This window comes from Monodon monoceros, unplaced genomic scaffold (genome assembly GCF_005190385.1).
Source record: "Monodon monoceros isolate NGI ecotype Baffin Bay Population unplaced genomic scaffold, NGI_Narwhal_1 Super_Scaffold_16, whole genome shotgun sequence".
Lineage (NCBI taxonomy): Eukaryota > Metazoa > Chordata > Mammalia > Artiodactyla > Monodontidae > Monodon > Monodon monoceros.
The window spans coordinates 35,880,609-35,902,229 of record NW_021703772.1 but is presented as its reverse complement, the minus strand read 5'-3'; the positions used below and the strand labels follow the sequence as shown (position 1 = coordinate 35,902,229).

At 42.0% G+C, this 21,621-nt stretch overlaps 1 protein-coding gene across 3 annotated transcripts in view; it reads right to left on the bottom strand.

Annotated features, from left to right (window-relative positions):
• The window catches only part of SATB2 (SATB homeobox 2), a 191,116-nt gene extending 169,961 nt beyond the window's left edge, over positions 1 to 21,155 (bottom strand). The window contains exons 1-2 of one of the 3 annotated variants that reach the window (XM_029224494.1): positions 20,877 to 21,155; positions 16,285 to 16,512 (exon numbers count right to left, since the gene is read on the bottom strand). In XM_029224494.1, coding sequence (XP_029080327.1) covers positions 16,285 to 16,453 — 169 coding nt within the window. In that variant the 5' untranslated portion in view covers positions 16,454 to 16,512; positions 20,877 to 21,155. Of the gene's footprint in view, positions 1 to 16,284; positions 16,513 to 16,676; positions 16,761 to 17,740; positions 18,489 to 20,876 lie in introns of those variants that run through there. The other 2 variants (XM_029224493.1, XM_029224496.1) reach the window with 2 other exon arrangements.
• Between the last annotated feature and the right edge of the window lie 466 nt (positions 21,156 to 21,621).

Genomic DNA, 21,621 nt, shown 5'->3' with positions numbered 1-21,621 from the left:
CGCTCATTTGCACAGCGCCTCCTAAGTCATCGTGTACTCTGACATACATACTTACCTTTGTTTCCTCCCCACGTTTACCCTGTGGGAGGGTTATTATTACCCTCATCTGATAAATGAGGAAGCTGAAACCATAGGAAAATAAGTAAGATGTCCAAAGAAACCAAGAGAGGAAAGAGTAGAGCAGCTCCGATTAACCAACTTTAAATCCCAAGCACACAGCTTTCTTGAGGGTCGAAAACAACACTCCAAAGCCCATGTCCACAGAAATCTAAAGGTGTGGGCTTTTAGTAAAGGACCCTTCACCACACTTGCTGTGTCCAGTGGGTGACCTGCGTCACTTGTAAGTGAATTTACCTTTCAATGGCCTATCACCTGTCAGGCACTGTGCTGGGCGCAGAGGAGGAACCAAACACAGATCCTGCCCTTCAGTCACTCACAGACAAAGAAAGGCTCAAATATTGGGTCCTTCTCTAGTGTGGTGCCCACGGGCTCTGGTCTCCTCCCCAGCCCCTTTGCCTCCTGGGTCCACCTTCATTCCTGGACCTGCCCCCTGAATGACAGGAATCAGTCTGAGATGACAGGAGGCCAGCCTTTCTCCTCCCCTCTTTCAAAGGGCTCCTAAAACCATCTGTTTCCAAAAGAAAGGCGGCCACAGGGCCCACTCCCTTCCCTGGGGCTGGCAGTAGATATGGTTCTATTACCTGAGAAGGTCCCTGGGCTAACTGAAGATTACAAAGGCTTTAGGGCAGAGTCTCTCATAAATATCTGTTCTTTGTATAAAACTGAACCTGGGGTAAAACATCACGCTACCACAATCGATAAATCATAGAACCCCAGAAACACTGAAACAAATTCTACCCTGGAGACCAAGTGAATAATACAGGGTTTTCCAAAGGACTGGCAGAGAAGGGAGTGAGGGGTGGCAACTATCTTTTCTTATTGCAAATTTACTAGAAAAACAAAACAACCACTTCCTTGCTCTTTAACCTCATATCCTCTCCCTCTCTGTCTCTGTTTCTCTCACACACGCACAAGCACACACTCACATTCACACACACACCCTGCGTCACAGACAAGAATAGAAAGAACTCGCCAATATTAACCTGTAGATGCTTCCTCCCACCCTAAAACAATAAAGGCAAGTTTGAGCGCTAAGAATTGCTACCAGAAATAGAAAGAAAGGATAGGGTGTTCCTCACCTCCTTCTTGGGGTCCCAGGCAAAATCTCAAAATGGATCAAGTGTGTCTTCCCTACTCTCTTCTTTTCTGCCTCTGCTCTTCACTCCCAGGGACTAACCTCCTGAGCTCTGGTGGCCCCAGGCTCCACATTCCACTCCAGCCTCCCATTCCCCCAGGGGCTGAAATTCCAAAGAGATTAATAGATAAAAAGATGCTACACTTCACTGTTTTAATGGCTTGGTAGCCCCTTAATTTCCTCAGATATATTTTCATTATAAAAGAAGTACATTGTATCCCACATTAACTTCTAATGGAAAGAATTTGAGGTACTGTCATAACACGCTTTCACCAGTCTTGAGGGGGAAGAACAAAAACATCTGGGGGCAAAGGAGCCACCCATGGGTGGCCCAGAGGACCTCCAAGCTCCCCTAAACTGCTCCACTTTCCAAAGTTCCTTTCTGTCTTTTGCTTATGAACTACAGATTCTCAGAAGGATTCATTCATTTTTGTTGTTGGTTTTGTTTTTAACTCTTCCCGAAGAGGAAGCAGGAGCAGAGACAGAGGGGGGACAGCTGAAAGTCCTGGGTTGTTCACAGGTGGAAGACCAGTCAATCCTACAATTATGGGGAAGGCAAAATGCACTTAATAATTACTCTAAGTGCAAACGAAGCCACATATGCAGAAATTCGATCTCCTGTTCATCCATGACCCAGTTGCTTAGACCTGAGAATTAGGCCTCCAAGTAAAGCTTTAACAATATAGCTCCTTGATGCCACTTCCTCTGTGGGGAGGTGGGGAGAGGTAAGACTACCAAGAAATATTTTATTTTCAGAAATCTCTCTAGTAAAACCAGACACTACTGTGCAGCCCCTGGGGCAGATCTTAACTTTGGAAGATAAGAACGAAAAATAGGCCAGGGGTAGGGATGGCCTAGTAAACTCTGGTCCTCTCACTTATCACCTCAAAGGCTCAAATTGGGTTTAAAGTGGTAGGGAAGGGAGATGGGTTCTGGTCTTCCAGACCTCTGATTCCAGGCCTGTCCCCAAACTGAGAGGCCACAATTCAACCTGAAGTCAGATCTGAAGGCTGAAGGATAAACTCCAGGTCTCTCAATACTCTTCAGTTATACAAACGCAGTGGCAGGATCAAGTTGGCCTGGCAATCTGCAAAACGGGATTTCACAGGCACACAGGAGGCACAGTGTAGCTACTTATCTAAACAAAAATGCCTGAGCTACACCTGGGAACACAGCCACAGCAAGCCTGACCCAAGGAACTAAATTCCCAGCTGTCAAGAATGTCCAGTTAGAGTGAAGGAGAGGCCGGTCTTTTCCTTCTCCAACATGAACTGGACTTAGATTAAGTCTTCACCCTCCCACTCTCCCTTCCACTCCCAGGCTGACCTGCAGCAGGCCCAAAAGAAATGTTTATTTTAACAAAATGCTAATTCCACCTAGACATTAGTAACCACCATTAATAGGCAGTGTCGGTTCTAAAGTCTCATGACTCCCTGGCCACCTAACTTGTCCACATCACTTTGGCCCTACTACACAGCATTCAGCATTGGTAGACAAGGAAAGCTTTCTAGGAAAGGATCCACACAAGTGGATTCAGGAGCTCACTCCATGTTCTCTGGGGGAAGCGCACCAGACCACAGGACCCTGCACGACCACTGTCCACAGAAATTGTTGGTTTATCACCACGAAGGCATCACAGTCAACTGGCGTAGGACTCTGTTGGGTAGCAGCACTGTGCTCTGTGACTGTGCACATCCTGGAGCCCTGGGCATCTTATCTGCAGTCCTACCCAAGTCCTGCACTGAAGGACTGCGGCATCTCTTCTAAATGTAGTAACTACAGAGAGACAAAATGTTTACTGATCCCAGAATCAAAAAAAAAAAATTAAGAAAAGGAAAAAAAGTAGAATATGCAAGTCTGTGTATCACAGAAGAGTTCAAACATATGGCATACTGTGTAAGTATCCCCAAGTTCAAAACTAAATTCTTGAGGTTCTTTTCTCACTGGGTTAGAAATGCATATATTAGTAAGCCTTGAGACTCAATGGCATGCTGAAATGACTGTACCATAATTCATCAACATTAGGATTTCCTTTCTCCGTTAAGTAAAATTTTATTCCGAAGGTTTCTGGGAGGATAATTTTTTAAATAGTATTGAACTAGAGATGTACTTGCCGCTCCCTTCATTCTTATTATCCTCTCTGGAAAAGCTATTTGCAACTCAGAGCCCCAGGAGTCAAAAAAGGAGTTAATAAAAATTATCTTTATACTAACATTTGCTTCGTCATCTCAGGTTTTAAGCTCTGCCTTAAATGTTATTTTATCTAATTTAATAATTAAAATAAAAACCCTTGATTGATTTCTCCAGTGTAGTGGTAAGGAAAGCTTAACTGTACTGAGGTTCTCTAGCAAGGAATTAATAAAGGAATCAAGCACTCGGCTCTCAATAAGACAAGACTACCCAGATTTCTAGTGGGAATATTTCAGAGCACAAGCATGTTTTCTTTGGGGAGTTTAACTCACCAAAATTATTAAAAGTTGAGATCAAACACTGGTGCAAAGCCCCAAAGGAAATCATACTAGAGTGGAGAGATTTTTATCAAATAAAAATCTGAAAAGGTAAAGTTTGTATAGTGAAAAATAAAGACTTTCTCCCTTACAAGAGGAAATCCTACTGTCTATGTTTAGGGTTCAAACAGCAAAACATATATGGATGTTTAATAGATGTATAAAGATCGTCACTGTGAAATGAATGCAGGTTTCACAAGGCCGAGCTTAAACAGACAGGCAGCCATTACCATCCTTTCCCAATCACTAAAAGCCACTCTCATTCTTATACCCAACAAATGCCTCCACTGAGATGTAACAGCAACCAGGTCCTTGAAATGGCTAACACTGGGAGAAGAAAAAGAAAAGAACAGGAGGAGAAAGCAAGAAAGTCAAAATCATGCTGTGTATTCTGCAGTTCCCTAAGGGTACACTGGGCTCTCTGGATGGCAATACATAGGGTATTATTATTGTGACTGAGATGAAGTTAATAAAACCCAGCACACAGACTGGGGAAACTCAGGTCCCCACTGATGGAATACTTCCCACACAAGATATTTTAAGCTTATATGTACCTGTACAATTTATAGCAATTATTTAAATAAGAAAATCACAACAGAGAAAACTATTATACTGCTTTTTTTCACGTTATGTTTCTGACATCCCCTTTATAATTTATATCATTTCCAAAAGACACTATTAAGTTTGATATTAAAAAACCAAAGAGACCATTTCAGCCACTGCATGTAAATCCATTGAAACTCTTATTCTCATTCTTAATGTTATCTAAAGGATACCACCCAACCAAATGAGGAATGTTATTCCATTTTTAACTATCTTTGAAAAGTGTCACAAAAACCCTTTTTTTTTCTCCTGGAAAAAAAAGTCATAAATCTTTATCCTAAAGAAAATGTAAGTTTCTACCTTCCTTAAAGCACAGAAACCCTGGAAGAGCACTGTACTATTTTAAATTGGGGGTAATCCCAGATATGGAATATCTCAACCTCAGAAAGATTTCATTCTCCCTAGACTCCCTGGATTCACAAGTTCTTTAACTCTAGAATAATTTCTGAGCCATAAAATGAAGCGTATCAGTATAGTTTCTCCCCATCCCGGGAGGCCACAATTTCAAAAATAGTTCTCATCTCACAAGCTCAACACAAGATAACAGAAAGACAAGGCAAAGGCTCTTTTTCAAAATTTGCATTAAAGGAGAAAGGGGTTCTTTTGGAGGTTAACTCAGAGATGTAGGTTTAGGCTTGTGTGTGAACTCACCTGCCTGCCGTACTGACAGCAACTATGTTATCTTAGCACCATCACTGCCCAGGTCCAGGTAAAGATGATAAAAGAAACTATACCTAACAGCTTCAGTGAATATAGGTTCATTTCTTTATTTTGCTAATAGAAGTAGGATCGACAAACAGATATGTTTTCAGAGAGCAAGCCTGTGTTTATTATATACATGAGAGGCTGGCTGTGAGAAAGACGACTTCACTGACTCACATCAAAGGAAGAAAAGAGCTGCGTCTCAGAAGCCTTCCTTGGTTAAAAAGAACTGTCTCCCTCAAACCTGCTTTCAAGCTATACATCAATCTTCAATATAATTATGTTGGACAGAATATAACCTCTCGGCAGTTAACTTGTTTACAATAAATGCTTAGTTTGGGCACATGGACTGTATTTCAGTCTTATAAATATCAAACGCAAACCTACAACACTCCCATTATGGGGCCGAGAATTATCTTGCCATAAATCTTTTTATTGGGGGACTAAGGGAATTACTTTGCAGCTTGTCTTCCACTAACCACTTGGAACAGTGTGAAAAGAGGTACATTTATACTCTGACCCTGTGCTAATTGGAATTCTATACATTTCCATGGGAGAGTGTGTGGTATCAGTTCTGAATATGAAGGTCAGCCCCCAGACAGTTTTGCCATGGCAGCAAAAATATACACATGCAGCAAAATGGTTCTTACTGAAGTCATGGCATTCTCCTCCAGTTCTTTTTTCCTCCAAGTCTCTTGGGAACTAATGACCGTTTGTGACGGCACTGGCAGGCTTTCAATAGTAAGCTCTAGTTTGGGGGGCGGTGGGGTTTGGTTATAAGTTACCTGTAAAAACGTGCTGAAGGCTCAAGCTTACTATATGAATGGACCTGTAAATAGAGTGAGTTGTGCTGAATATTACCTGGAGATCCATTTAAGAAGGAAAAAAAAAATCAGAATCACCTGGTTTACCCTTGTAAAATGTCTTTACTTGGGTCTTAAATGTGTAATAACTTCCCTTTCAGTGAACAATTTGCTCCTCTTATAATACCGCTCCTCAATAATGAAGGGTATTTGGTCATCTAATACCACATCTGCCAAACCTACATACAGGAAAAAATCTGTCTAAATGGAGCCTGGTAAGCTGAAAGCCGGCAAAGCTTCAGGAGAACCCTAACTTAGCCTCACTCTCCTCCATGAGCGATTTCCAGGCATGCATTCTTCCTAGGGTTCTGAACACTTTCTGGTTTGCAGATCATGGCAACTGATCATCACAGGGTTTCCTCAATTGTTTCTTAATTTCACAATTACCTTGTAACCAGATTCCTATAATAACTCAACTTTAACATAGTATTAATATCATATATTTAAAAGATCATTTTAAGAATGCTAGTTTAAGTATGTTTTCCAAAATAACTAATACTGGGAAATTTAGTCCCTTTATTACTTAATACTGAGATCCCAACTTCTTTCCTCCTAGTCAATGCTATAATTTCAGGTGACATAAAGAATTTTTTACGTCTCTCAGCTTCTAATAAATAAGACAGGTAACTGATTTGTAAGTTTCAAGGGTTCTCAAATATAATTTTATTAAAAAAAATTTGCCACATGACTTTAGTATGAGAGAGGAAAAATATTTTCATTACATTAGCAGCCTCACAGATCTTTTTTGTTAATATCAAAAGCACTAGTTTGCAATATGAACTAATGGAAAATTGTTAAATTCACCTAAAATAATCACTTCTTTTTTTGATTTAAATAAGCCGTTTTAAAACCCTGACTATTTAACTGCTATTTACTTAGGGGAGGGGAGACATGGAGAAGGTGACTGTATGAAAAAAATATATAGGTTTTTTTTTTGATTGTACAACAAAAATTCCCTCCAAGGCAAAAAGACATTATGCCAAGTTCCTCCCAGAATTAATGTTTAGGTTTAAATTATAAAGCCCAGAAAAAAAACGGAACCACTAATAGACCCTTAAAGCTCGTGGCATTAGTCGATGATGTTAGGTTATGTAAATGTTAAAACTGAAAAACCTTCTGCTGACAAAAGTATTTTAATGAAGGCACTATTAACTAGACTCTCTAAACTGAATTTAAAAAAAAAAAAAAGCCTTTTGAGCTGTATGACATAAATTCCAGTCTGAAAGGGATTATGCTTGGGACAATTCTGGGATCATGAGAACTCCACCAGGAAGGGTTTACTGCCTATCTTATTCCTTTCATTTTGCTTTCAGGAAGGTTTTTAAATACTGAACCCAAGAAAACTCCTGGCTACAGACCAAAGAAACAGTCTCCTCTATCTCTGTCCACTAAGCCCAACCTTGGGCTCCAGCTGCTTTGATGGCCAACACCATTTGCGGTTTCAGTATTCCCACAACGAGCAGGGGTTAACTCCACTGTCTGAGCTAACTCCACTGTCATCACCCAAGTTTCCAGGCACACGCAATTCTATGAATAGAGTAAGAAATACAGCCTAGGGTGAAAGAACGCTAGCCACTGATTTCAGCGGCTGCCAGCCAGCTCGCTCCAAGTTGCTGAAAGCTCTACTCTGGGTAATGAGGGCTGGAGGCTCAGCATTGTGAAGGATTATCGATTCAATGGTTCCAATGATTGCAGATGGAGGCCAGATCCTGTGCATCTCAGGTGACAGTCTATGTCACCTACATGAATGTCAGGTGATGTGTCCATGTGGAAACTCGGGGTCCCCAACACCCCACGTGAACCGAGAAAAAATAAGGGTGCTCATTATTCACCTTCAACTTTCTCCCTCCCCTTCAGCCAGGGGAGGAAGAACAGCAGATCCAGAGACCACACCTAACCCTTACTTTGCAGGACTTTGTAACAAGAGGAACATTCATTACTTTTTACTTCCATTTACATAGATGAAAAAGAGAAAGAGAGAGAGAGAGAGAGAGAGAGAGAGAGAGAAAGAGAAAGAGAGAAGGTATTTACACCTCAGGTGGAATATAAGAAACTGATTTCCCATCGTAAACTGTATGTGAAGACAAATCAGCGAGCACTTCTCATGTCTCCTGAGCAACTACCTCCCGGGGGCTCCTCTCTGAACTTCCCAGGGAGGAGCAAGAACCAAATGGTCTCTCCCCAAAACAGATTTTAGCTAATAAATACAGCAAAGTAAGTGAAAAGTACTTGAGTTATTCTGCATCTTCTTCAAGACTAAAAATTTGTACGTCGTGTGACAGGTCCCCCTCATTTTTCTTAATGATGTTTTTATTATTCTTTCACTAAATTAAAGCAGAAATGGATATTGCATCTTCTGACTGTATAATTGTTATTGTAATCCGTTTTCGATCACTGCTTGGGAAATGGGTCCGAAACAACATAAACTCTCCACTGCCTCAGAAGGCATGTCATTTTCTTTTACTACGACACTTAAAGAGACATTTATCATGCCGCTCTGTTAGCATCTTTGGGTTATGACTAAAGAAAGCTCTTGTTCTGTTAACCAAAAAGAAATAATAATGTTTTGAAAACATTGCTATTTGAAGAGTTTTGATATGAATGCGTTTTCCTTACAAGCTATCAATTTTTGCTTTTCTTATATGTATGTATAAATAATTGGAACCAACGCAAGAAAAACATGCAATTTTAATGTGGGGAATAATCAGGAAATTTGAAAATCAATCTTAGTCAGTTATAAAAGAATGGATACACTTGTTTTCTAGCCAAATTTTTTTTAAAAAGTAAAAAATATTTTTAAAAGAAATAAAAGATATCTGTCCTTAACATTATGAAATTAAAATTGTTTCTATGAAAAGTGAAAATCACCTCTGTCAGATCTTAGTGCTTTGGAAAACATTTTCTCTAACTAGAGTCTCTATTAATTTGTTCATATCTGTGCAAGTCTTCAACAAAACAAAGTCACTGAGCTGCTGTGCACATTTCAATAACTGTGCAACCATCAGTAGGCACCAAACATTTACTCTGGTGTGAAATGCACCCCTTTTCATATACGGTAGCTTGAAGGGTTTCCCCTTAACTTTTTAATCTTTTTTGTTACGTTATGCTATAGTTTAACAGCCCACTGTGCTAAGGTAGAACTCCATTCCAATGATAAGGCAACTAGTTAAGGGCAGAACCTAATCCGCCTCACCCACTAACCAACAGTAATAATACTGGGAGCAATTAAAATTGAAATATACATCCCTCAGAGAGTTTTACTACCCTAATGTGTCATAAGCACAAATAATATTCTTAGTACAATATAAGACTGCCATAATTTGCTCATAACTTTATTGCAAGGTTCAAATTCTTGAAATTTCTATTAAGGATTTTTCTTCATTTTAAGCATTTGTCAAACTAATAACTATAATATTCACTAGTTTATTTAAAAAATTTTCAAAGGTATACACATCAGTTAAAAATGGAAAAAATACACACCATAAGCCCAACTGCCATAATTGTATATCTATGGCACATTTACTCCATTTTAGGTCATTTTTACCTGGTTAATAAAAAATCTGGAATAAGTAAAACTTTGCAAATGAGAAGCCAAAGACAAGTTGTAGAAGACAATTTTTGATGCACCCTTTCACTGCCTCGTAATTATACTGATATTACCACAATTTTTAAATCACTTGCTATTAAACAGCAAAACAATTCTGTTAATTGAAAGCAAAAAAAATTATATGTAGAGATGGAGTTCCATGATTTTGAAAACTCCACCATAGAGCATTTTTACATAAACACTGTATAGCATGAAGTCCTTGTGGGGCTTGTTTCATGTAAAAGAAGAAAATAAATGTTTGGTTGCTCACTGACTTCAGAAAATAAAGAAAATCACACCCTATAGAGGCCACATCTGTACTTTTTTGGAAATCTGTAAGTTCTCAACTGGCTTTTGTTTTGACTCATACCTCAATTCCACGCAGGGCAGTCTACTCTGACTTTGAAATATCTATCACATTATCCGTAAGTAGTAGGATGATGAATCCTCTGTATATAAAAATCAATTTTTAACGCATAGACATTTCCAAACCTCTGTTGCACCTTAAAATAAAAGGAATTCATGGCTCTCCACATTGACACCCTAAATTAAGGATGGAGAGCAGTGGTAATTGGAAGTGAGAAAGGCCCAATACAAAGTCAGCAGAAGGAAATCACTCATTTTTAAATCCCTATAAAGAAAACAAAAGGCAAACTCGCTTCTTCATTTTTTGAGCTGAGCATAAATGTCTCCTACTTGAAACCATTTTCAGTTCTTTTCTTTCTTTCTTTTCTCTCTCTCCCTCTCCCTGTCCCTTCCTTCCTTCCTTCCCTTGCTTCCTTCCTTCCTTTCTTTCTTTCTTTCTTTTTTTCCAAAAAGTAATGAGTTAAAATGTATGAGTTAGATCCAACATTTCACTGCTGTTCTTATTCTTGGGGAGTTGGGGGGGAGGGGGAACTTGCTGCCAAAGCTTCAGAAAAGAGAGTTTAGGCTGCTAATTTTCCGTTCACAAAATCTAAATTCCCCTTATGCATCTCACACAACTCATGAAATAAAATGAAACAGTATTATATCACTGCAAATTGAGACATTTTTATCAAAATAAAGAGTGATGATGCCAACATTTCATTTGTCATTTCCCACTTGTCACTTTCCACTGACAAACTGTTACACATACAACTTTTGTCAAATGCTCCATCCTTAAATACGTTCCAAAATGCCATTGTATCTCAGCATTCATGTAAGGAAGATAGTAAAACTATGTTACCACACATTAGTTACATAGGTTAAAAAAAAAAGCCTACTTATTAGGTAAAAGAGTATAAATAACTTTATTTACATGCTATGTAAGATAAAGTTTGGCTTCTTGAAATGAAATAAACTATGTACATGTTTTTGGCACCTAATGTGAGATTACTAGTTATAAAAAACTTTTTTAATGATGAGAAATTGTCATTTTGCTCTATACTGGAAACATAAGTTTTCTACTTTATTTTCAGTCAAAAAAAAGAAACCTAAAAACTCTAAAAAGACAAAAGAAAATAATGCAATTTGAAATTCATCTAACTCTGTCAATTTGTCTTTTTCATATATCATATAAACTGTCTCCACATTGAATCTTAAAAAAGAGTTTTAAATTATCAAAGTAGCACCACCAAATTTGACTGCTTACCAGATACGCCTTGTCAGATACACCAAATAATTACCATGTCTTGCCTGGAATAAAACTAATCTCCATATTCTTAAAATAACTCAAAATTAACATTCTTAGATATCTAATAAATTATGATTAGTCTGTTTCCCTCCCTACAGAGATAGATAAGCAAAATATATACACACATTCACACAAGGAGAAAAGAATTAACACAGGATATCTAATATGTACAGATTGACACTCTTAGTCACAACCCCCTGAAAAAAGAGGATACTGCTTATTGTCTGCAGTGGTTAGAAAACAGATGCCTTAAGGGACATCTATGCAGTTCCAACACACACACACACTCACACACACACACACACACACATTTCACTGCAGATGATCTTGAATATATAATGGTCAGTGGGGTTTCTACTGATGGAATATAAGGCTTCCAAAATTACTCAAAACATCAAATTATGCTCAAGACTTTGAGGGGCGGATACCCTATGTTCTGTTTAATGTGTATGTTCCATTGCATATATTTTTTTAACCAAGTATATCTTTATTTTAATAACAGGCCAAGGACTGAAAACACTTTAGAGAGGGCTATTTTTCTACCTCAGCAAAACTACAGAGGACATGCTAGATTGTTGGATGACCCCAAAGCCTAAGTTCATTCTATTTAAAAGATCTTAAACCCTTAAAAAAAAAAAAAAAAAAAAGTGGAGTACAAGACCGAAATACAACCTTTTCACTTTTAAAGTAATAACGAGTCTTCCCTACAAGCATAATGGTATAACATCCTAGGTTAAAATGAATTTAATGAGTTTTCTCCATTTTGCCTATGTTGACAATACGTTTCAAATTTCTAAATATTTTATACATTTCAATAGGTCAATATCTATACTCTTTCATATCTGCCCTCCTTTCAAAAAGTAAAATATCTCTCTACAACTGCTCATATGGTGACTACACCTGACCTGAACTGCATTTCTTTTACTCTTATCTAAAAGGAAATGTTCCACATGCAGACAATTAAACTAACTGTTGTTGTAGACAGTGTTCAGCTCTAAATGAGGCCCTGCGCAACAATCATGATCACATTTGCTTCCCTATTTGAGTACATCAGTGTGTATTGCATAATGATATTTTTTCCCCTTGCAACAAGACAGTTATGTTCTTGAAAGGGCTGCCTGGTAGCAAGAAGAATAGGTTTACTTCGGGTCAAAGAGTTACAAGATAACTTCAACAGACAATTCTTCAACAAAATTAAAGTTATTTTAAAAACTAATTTTTCCCCAAAAAGCTATTTTTTTCAAAAAAATCAAGATATTCTCAGTGTTTAAACATTTTTCCTTGAACTCTAGAAGATTTAACACACAAAAAAGTCATCAAAATTCATAAGAAAATGAAAAATATCAAAAAGATTTCTGATGTTTAATGCCTCCTATCAGCAAATACACCATCTGGTATACTCAAGCGCTGTTCATTCAGTTTAAATAAAGCTGTCTGAAAAGTTCTTCTTTAAGCCAAACATTAAAAAATGAAAATGCTTGTGTTAACAATGAATGAAGCACAGTAATTTATTGCTATTAAAGCACAACTGGCCAGCGCCTTTCAGCAGTCCAGGAGGAAAGCAGAATTGCCTTGCTTCCTCTGGAAACTTGATTGGCATCACTTTCATTTTATGCTGTAGGTTGTGTGGCTGAAGCATTACATACAGCAGAACATTTTAGGTACTTATGCTAATGGTGGTAAAAGGATCATCTGATTCTTATATTCATCATCCTTAATAATCTTTTCTTTTTCTAAATCTTCAAATAGATCTGTAAGTTTTAATCAACAATTTCACAAATATAAATTTCCCCACCATTAATCATCCTTTTTCAAAATCCTTATGGAGTGAATTACTAGCTGAGAGAGGACGCCAATTCTAGTAAGTGAATGTTACCCAGCAGGGATATAAAGCTGTCAACACCATGGTGCTCTTGCTTGCTCTAAACTCTCTCCCAGCCTTCATATGTTTTTTAAAGAGATATTAGCCTTTTTTTTTTCCAGGACCTTCTATAAAAGCTGACTGTCATACACATATGAGCACTTATATTTTATTACATACATGCTTTAAAACGCACTGCTTAGATAAGAGCAAATATAGCCTACAAAGTGTTAGAAATACAAAACAAAATTGATCTACTTTCTAATACTCTTCTAAAGCTAACCACATTGTAAACAACACACTCTTAAGTCCCCTATTAAAACAGAACCCTGAAGACTGTGACAGTGTTTCTACCACCTCATCTAGTCAAATCCAGACACTAAAATTATGTCTCTCTCTTTTTTTTTTAGTTCTCATCAAAAACATAGCAAACTCTCTCTCTCCCTAAAAAAGGTAGAATAACAGCAACAGAATTTATTAGGGTAACCAATGCATTCAGAAGCATTTATTCACCTATTTATCAGAAGCAGTAAGATAAACTGACATTTTATTGAGCAACCAATTAACTTAATGATTTCCCCTATTTTTAGAGGGAGAGCATTTAAAAAGAGAATCATTGAAGATTGACAAATACATCCTCCCAAATTTTGAGCTCTATTTTTAAAATATATATGATTATAGCCATCTTTACAACATTGACAAGACCGCAATATATCTGAAAATGGTAATAAATGATGCAGAGCTACAAATATTTTTGTAGTTTTCTATACTTATTATATTGCTTCATAAAGAAAATTTAAACAAAAGGAGGTAGGGTGATAGAAATATAATCTATTTTATATTTATTCTATGTTCTAAAAAAAAACTTATTTCAATTATAAAAGAACCGCTAAATAGAAATATATTTTAAACATTTTTAAAATTTAGAACGTGCATTTTTAAAAAGGCTTTGCTTTTCTCCAGTCTATATACATGATTAAAAGTCATAATGAAATAAAATTATTAACATCTCAATGTACATTTGGAAACTATATAAACTTAAACCCACAAAATAATCATTAACATTCATAAGAAAACTTTGTACTATTAAAATTTTACATCCTAAGTTGTTATATTTGAAAGCTTTCTAAATTAAAATCTTTCCAAACAATCTATTAAATTCTATCGAGTAAAATCTTTCTTATAAAAAAATCTTTAAAAATCCACCATAGGTAAACTATTGTAACCGCTTTACTGTTAAGTATCATAAATGGTACTTACTGAGACAAAATAATGTCATCTTTATTTTCAGTTTGGGAAGCAGCTAAGACCTTTGATATTACTAAATTAAGTTAAAGCTCAGAAAAAAGTGACTATACGAGCTTGTCGAAACAAATTTATTATTCCTCACCAAGACTTAATAATATTTGTCTATATCAAATTTATGGTAAGTGGCCAAATGTGAATCATAGTCTCAGAAAATATGAAAAGTAACCACTATTTTACACTGAGGGTATCCCTAGGTCAACAAAATCAGGCAGTTTCCTTCAGTAAGATATAGGGGAAAAAAAAACTTTTTGTAGGGAAGCACAATTGGTAACCATTACATTCTAAAATGTTTAGAGACTTCTTTCAATTTAGTGAGCTTAGAAAGAAACCAAAATTTCAGTCCAGGTTTTTTTCTTTAATGCATAAGGCCACTTTGAGAACACATCCTCTCAAGGATTTCCAAAAGTTTTTCAATCCAACATTACCAGCACTTATCATAACCATCTCACATTGGGTCCCACCATATTCACCATATATTTTTCTTTCTTATATGCATATACTAAAAAATGATCCGAAAAGTCCAAAGTTATTGCTTCAATCTCAAGACAACACATTAATAAACACTATTTCTAAAAAGTGAGTCACAAAACTATCAAGTTTTCTTTTGCTTCATTAAAGTATATCTTCAAGTCCCTAAACTGAAAGATACATAAGCCACAATCTATGGTCAAATAATTTAGTTAAAGCTTCTAAAACTGAGAGAATGAGTGCTTCTCAAGGGAGATGATTAATGTAAGGAACTAAGGCAAACCTTCTTGAATGTCTACCATGAAGAAATAGTAATAGCAAAATAAGTAAAAATAAAAACGTGTTCTTTTATAAATTGTCTGTTGTCTGTTTATAAAATGTCTTTAAAAGGGAGTGGATATTTCGAATTAAGGCTTTACTTGGAAATACAAACTATGGCTCTTTAGAACATGGGAATTTATCCCTAACTTTTGCCAGGGTTTTGTTTCATTTCAGGCTGGCTAATATAAGAATTCTATTAAACAGACTACTACTGAAAATATTAGGGGGGAAAAAACCTTTAGAAGCAAAAAAAAAAAAAGATTAAACTAGTAATTTACGTCAAACACAAAAAAACTGCCTGCCATGTAGAACTGTACATTTATATTTAAAAAACAACTAAGGAAATGTCATATAAACTTCAAAATATTTTAATAATGTTTAAATTTCTTGCATATCTTTATTTTATAAAATTACTTTCCCTAACCACTTCAAAAGAAAGTGGTTGTTTAAACAGCAAAAACTACGAAAGATTTTAAGTAATATTAAATTCTTGGAAAGAAAAACAGCAGGCAGTCAATAAGACTACTATGCTATTTTTACCTGTTGTGCTATAATTCATAACAAAGTTACAAATGCATATGACTTTAAACTTTATTTTTAAAAAAACGGTAGCATTAAAGTCTCTAAGGGCCTGACAGATTCGTAGTGATTCCTTATTTCCCACTTGAAATGTGGCTGGAAATATTCCCAGTTGTTAATCATTTGTCTCGAAGCACTGTCCTAACTACAAAGTAACACCAACACTTGCTCCTGTACTAACCTGAGCATTAAACATTAGTCCATAAAAGCGAACGCACCTAAACTTCATCCCTACAACAGATACTCTGAGACAAGGCAAAAGAGTTAAATCACTAAAAAGCTCTCTAGGAAAATCTAGAAACAGTTAAGCTGGCTGTGACATAAACCTGCCAACACCTCAGCACACAGTGGCAAAGTGCCCAAAAAATGCCACCCTCCGGGTAAACCACTTTCTTGTTTTAACTCGAGATGAAGCTACCAGTTGCAGAGGAGAGGCGACGGGGGCATTATTTGGCAACCTGGAATTCACTTCCTGTAATCCTACACCGCGACATCGCCTAATCAACCTGAACCCTGACACCCGGGCCTTTATCACCCGGCCGCGGGCTGCGCGCGCCTCCCTGCTCCGGGCTGTTACCTCCCACGGCCTTGGCCACGGCGCCGTTGGGCCTCCCGCGGGCTCCCATGGGACTGCCGTTCTGCTCCAGCCGGGCCACCTTCACCGGGGGAGGACCCTTGACGTCGGGGCTGCCGCTCCGCCGGTCGGGGCTGTCCCGCAGACACGGGCTCTCGCTCCGCCGCTCCATGCTGCTCCGACTCGGAGACAAAGTTCCCACCGGCAGGTCGCAATAAAATGCACAGGGACCTAGGGAGGGGGCGGGGGGGGGAAAGGGGGAGGGAAAAAAAAAAGAGGGAAAACCGCTCACACACGTGATAGACGTTTAGGCCAGTGGCAGAGCGCGGCACCAAAGCCACACAAACTTCCTCCCACGCTGCCCGAGGAGCCCGAACAGGGAAGCCGGTCCCAACCTTACACTGGGCGGCCCAAAGGAAACCCAGAACTTGGGGTGCCGCGATTCTGCCCAGTCGCTGCTCCCAGAAGTTAGCTCTGGGTCACGAAGTCCGCCCAGGGCGCCCAGAAGTAATCCATTCATTGGGACAGGGTTGACATAAACCGTTCTCCAGTGCGCCGACCTTGCTGTCGGGGGGTCAGGGCTGCGAAAGGAGTGAACTTCCTAAGAAGACATCTCACTCACTCAAGGAGTGGGTGCGGGTGTACGTAAGTCCATATGAAAACAAATTAACCACAAGAAGAATGCGCTCTGAATCGCGGGGCAGTAGGCAAAGGCCTGCCAAAAAGACCCTTGAATACCCGCTTTTTACCTTTACCGAGCACGTCCTGGGACACACACACACTCTGCACAAAATCAACCCTGATTCCACATTAATAAGCATCCCCAAACACTTGGCAGTATTCATCAAAATAACCTCAAGCGGGGTCTACAATCGTTATTATTTTGGAAAGTTCTAATCTTCATCCGATCCTGAGTGATTTTTTAAAAAGCTCTTCCGCATAAATTACAAAAGCAAAAGCATTTAAATTATTAAGTGCGGGAGCAGCCTTCATCAAACCCAATCTTAAAATCTCTCCAAAAAGTTTTCTACTGGGTCGCCTGGCTGGCAGCGCGCTCCTCACGGAACCCGCAGATCTCGGCACCCCCGGATTTTTGGGGGGCGGCGGAGGAGGAAACACCTGATGAAACGGCACTCACATTGTCACTGACATCCCCAAGAAGCAGGAGGAACCCGGCACAACAAAGTGCGCTGGGAATCCTCGCGGGCGCTCTGGCCGTGGGAGAAGCCGCGTGGCCACGGCTCAAGGAGACAAGGTGGGGGTGGCAGAGGAGAGGTGAGAAGAGATGCGAGTGATGCAGAGACAGAGCGCCAGGGCTGAGGGCGAAGGTTCCGCCCGGATTCCCTCGGCTGCGCTGTCTAACGAACAGCGCGAGAGCTGCGGGGAGGGAACTCAGCAGGACCCGGGGCTTCCCCGAACTCCGGAGCCTGGCGCGGGCGCCTTCGCGCTGAGTACTTACTGCTCACAGTCTGTCTGTAACTTGGCTGGCTGGGGCTCTGTCCATGGAGCAAAAGTAGAGAATCCAGGGTGGAAAGTTTCTGGTGATTTGCCTTGCAGTGTTCTCCTAGTCTTCCTTTCTCTTTCCTCCTTTCCCTTTCCTCTTTCCCAGGTCCAAACGTTTAGGGTCCTGGGTCAGGGTGTCTTCTTAGTGCGGCGATGGTTGTTATGATGATGATGATGATGGGGGGGGGGGGGAGTAGAGGGAGGAGGAGAAGAGGGAAAGGAGGGCTCCTCCAAAGGAACACCCGAGCGAGCGCGGGAGGAGGCGACAGAGGAGGGGAGAAGAGAGAAGGAGGCTGAAAAAGCCTTTTCACACCTTCGGGAAGGAGACCCGTTCTGGCGAGAAAGGGCTGAAAACTGGGAGGCGGCGGAGGCGGGCCGGGGCTGCCGCTTCGCAGGGCGGCTAGCTCGCGAGGAGGCGCGGCCGGAGCCGTAGGGCCGGTGCCACCGAGAAGCGAGAAGGCGCAGGGACCTGGGACCGCACGCGGGAGGAAAAGCGGCGGCCGCCCAAGCTGTCACCTCCAGCCACTCCCCTTTCGGCCGCCGCCGCCAGCAGCCGAAGCCGGACTCACTGACAAGCCGCAGAGAGACACAGTGAGAGGGAGATGATTATTAGTTGCGTTGAGTCATCAGGCAAAGTGAGTCCTTTTGGGTTGTCCTCGGTTTCCGATTTCTCCCCCTCCCCCTGTCCGTCCCCAGATCTAGCGCCTTCAAAATAATAATTTGGGGTGGGGGTAGGGGAAGTCTCTGGGTTATTTTGGGATGGGGGTTGGGGGGAAAAGATCTAAACCCGAGCCAGACTGGTCCACCGCATTGAAGGAGGAGAGTGGGGGGGCGGGGAGGAGGGCCGGGGAGGTTGCGGGGGGAGGGGGGCCCGCCTGGCAGGAAATTAAACATCAATCAATCAATCGCTGTGAGGCCGGCGACCGAACAGCGGCGGAGCTGCAGAGGAGGCAGAGGGACTGGAGAGGGGCGGGTGGGAAGCAGGGAGGAGGGAGAAGGAGGAAGGAGAGAGTCGGCCGTGGGAGAGCGGTGTGGCGAGGACCGCGCGCGCGCGGCGCGGCGGGGGACCTATGGCAGGGAACCGAGGGCCTCGCGAGGCGGTGGCCGCGGCTGGTGGGTGGGTGCGCCCGGGTACAGGCGGGAGCTGGGGCCCGGGGTCTCGTGCTCCTCCTCCTCCTCGCGGCGGGTCCAGGGCGCGGCCGCCTCGCCCAGCCCTGAGGCACACTAGTCCCGGCTCGGAGGCGGCGGCAAGGTAGGCGGCGGTTGCCTCGTCTCCCGGCGGAGGCACAGACCCACGCGCAGGAGGCAACCACGGCTGCCTCGGCTCCGGGTTCTGCTAACTACGCGGAGTACTTTCGACTTTGGAGATAGGAGGGCTATCACCTCCCCCACCCACCGCCTCCGCCCACCACGCACCGCCTCCGCCCCTCCGAACAACTTTTCCCGGTGCCTTCGAGCTCCCCCTCCGTGCGGAGCCAGCCGTCCGGGCCCGCCGCGCTGCCGCACGCGCTAGGAAGGCCGCTTCTCCCTCACAGTTGGCGCTGCCGTGGGTCCAGAACAATAGCCCGGGTGTCCCGAATGGCAGGAGCACCAGCACTGCCCGCCGGGCGGCGGGTGGCACAGGGAAGGGGGCTGCAGGAGGGTCGCAGGGCGGGGAGCATCCCTGGATGACGTCCCTGGAGCGCTCGCAGCGCCGGCGACATCTCGAGCGGCGCAGCCCGGGCAGCCTGCAGGCCGTGACGCGGTGGCAGCGAGGGCGGCGGGGCTCCCTGTCCGCTGGCTGCTGGGCTGGGACTCCTGGGATCCCAAGCCGCTCGGGCCCTAGGCTGAGAGCGCGGTCAGAGCTGTGCGGTGGGGACCCGGCCTCCCCATCCCGGGGGAGGCCGTGCGGGGGCGTCCCCAGCAGGTCCTGAGAAGGCGTAACTGAGCCACAAACTTTTGCCGACTCCCGCGGCCGCAGTCGCCCGTAGCCCGGCTCCGGCCGCGGTGCTCATTTAAGGTGGCCCGGGCGCTAGCCGAGCAGACCGGGCTCTGGCCGCGCTTTTGTCCCTAAGATCCCTCTTGGACGCGGAACCTCCTTAAAGAAAGCACGTGGGAAGGAGCCGCGGCCCCTGCGAGACCCCGGGGGCGCCTGCTGACACTCCCGGTCCCGACCTGAAGCGGGAAAATGTGGACGCGTCCCCAACCGTCTTGAGGCCAATGAAGCCTCCTGAGCTGGCGGTATCTCTAGTCGCTTCCGCACACCTTGGTTCTCCCTCCTAACCCCTGGGACCCCGAGGACTCCCAACCATCTCGTCGCCTGAGCCGCCGGTCTCCCTTAAGAAGCGCTGACTCTACGGCGGCGCCAGAGGGCCAAACTAAATTCGATCTCGGGAAACGCGCTCGGGGGGCAATTATGGAAATCTCGGTCGGGTGCACCCGCTGCGGGAAGCCGCGTCAGCCCAGAGTACCCGGGGCCAGGCCGCCGTCCACTCGCCGCACGAACCGGCGCGCGGCGTGCACCTGGCCTCCCCTCAAAAGCAGGAAACTGAGAGGCGGGGGAGACTCTGGAAGAGAAAGGGTCCCAGAAGTGAAACCTGCCCCCGGCCTAAGTCTCAGAGCCCAGAATCCGAAGGACCCCGCACCCAGTCGCCGCCCACCAAGTTCCAAAGGAGCGCTAGGCGACCCGAGAGGCGGTGGGAGACGAGCGGAGAAAGGAAGCGAGATGGATAGCAAAGCTTCGGGGAGCCAGCCTGGGGGTTTTAGGCTGCGTTTGCTTTTCCCTGTGCCCTCCACAACCTCATCCCCCTCCCACCTCCCCAAAAGAACGAGTTAGAGAAAACGCACAATTCGGAGTCTGTGAGAACAAAGTGGCTCTAGCAAACCAACTTCGTGGTGCTAGCTAAAAGGTTTGGGGCTGCAAAGAAACAAACTGTAAGTTCGATTGACAAACTTTTTTAAAAAATTTGTAATATCAAGTCGGAATGGGAAGAGGGTGTTGCAAAAGCCAACTACTACCACTGTCAAAAGTTTAAGCCCGTTTTCAAAATGGGGAAAAGGCGCATTTCTTATTAATACCTTAACAACGATAATAATGCTGTTTCTTTCCTTACCTTGGTGTTGAACTGCAGAATCCTCCTCCGGATCAATGTCCAGGAACTTAGAAGAATTGGTGATATTAGGACTTCAGTACTTCTGGAAAAAAATGCAAATGGTTTAGCCAGGATCTTTCCTGTCTGATTCGTCACTATTATTATATCTGATGATGCGAATGGTTGGAGCGATTCAATCTTAAGTCATTAATGAGCTATTTTATAAACACCACTGTCTGAAGATCTTCATTTACATTTTGCGAAGGATCACTTCGCTAACCTCACAGGCTTATGTCAACAGCATGATTATGGAGACTTCAGTTACACTCTTATAAACAACACAGCCGTATTGTTAATCGGTTAATATTTTATAAAGTGTAAATATTTTATTATGTTTTGAAAGGAACTATTGATTCTAAATTATTAAACCCCTGAGACGGGCGATTTAAATAAAGTTTACAGTTAAGTACAATTAAATGTACATTGTGGCTAGTTTGTTTTCAGATTCTGCACTCTTTTTAATTCATTGATTTTTCTTTTAATTGGAGTTTACTCTTGATAATTTTTGGTAATGAACAAATCTATCATTTGGGGCAAAAGAACTCAAAAATTTTAAATTGCATTTAACGTAAAAGAAAATGGCAAATACTATGAATTATTACCAAAAATGTATTTTGAATGTTTGGAGATTTGTGTTCAGAAATTTTACAAATTTCTTTCGATTTAAAAAGGAAGAATTTTAGGGATTTTTGTGATATATGCCCGG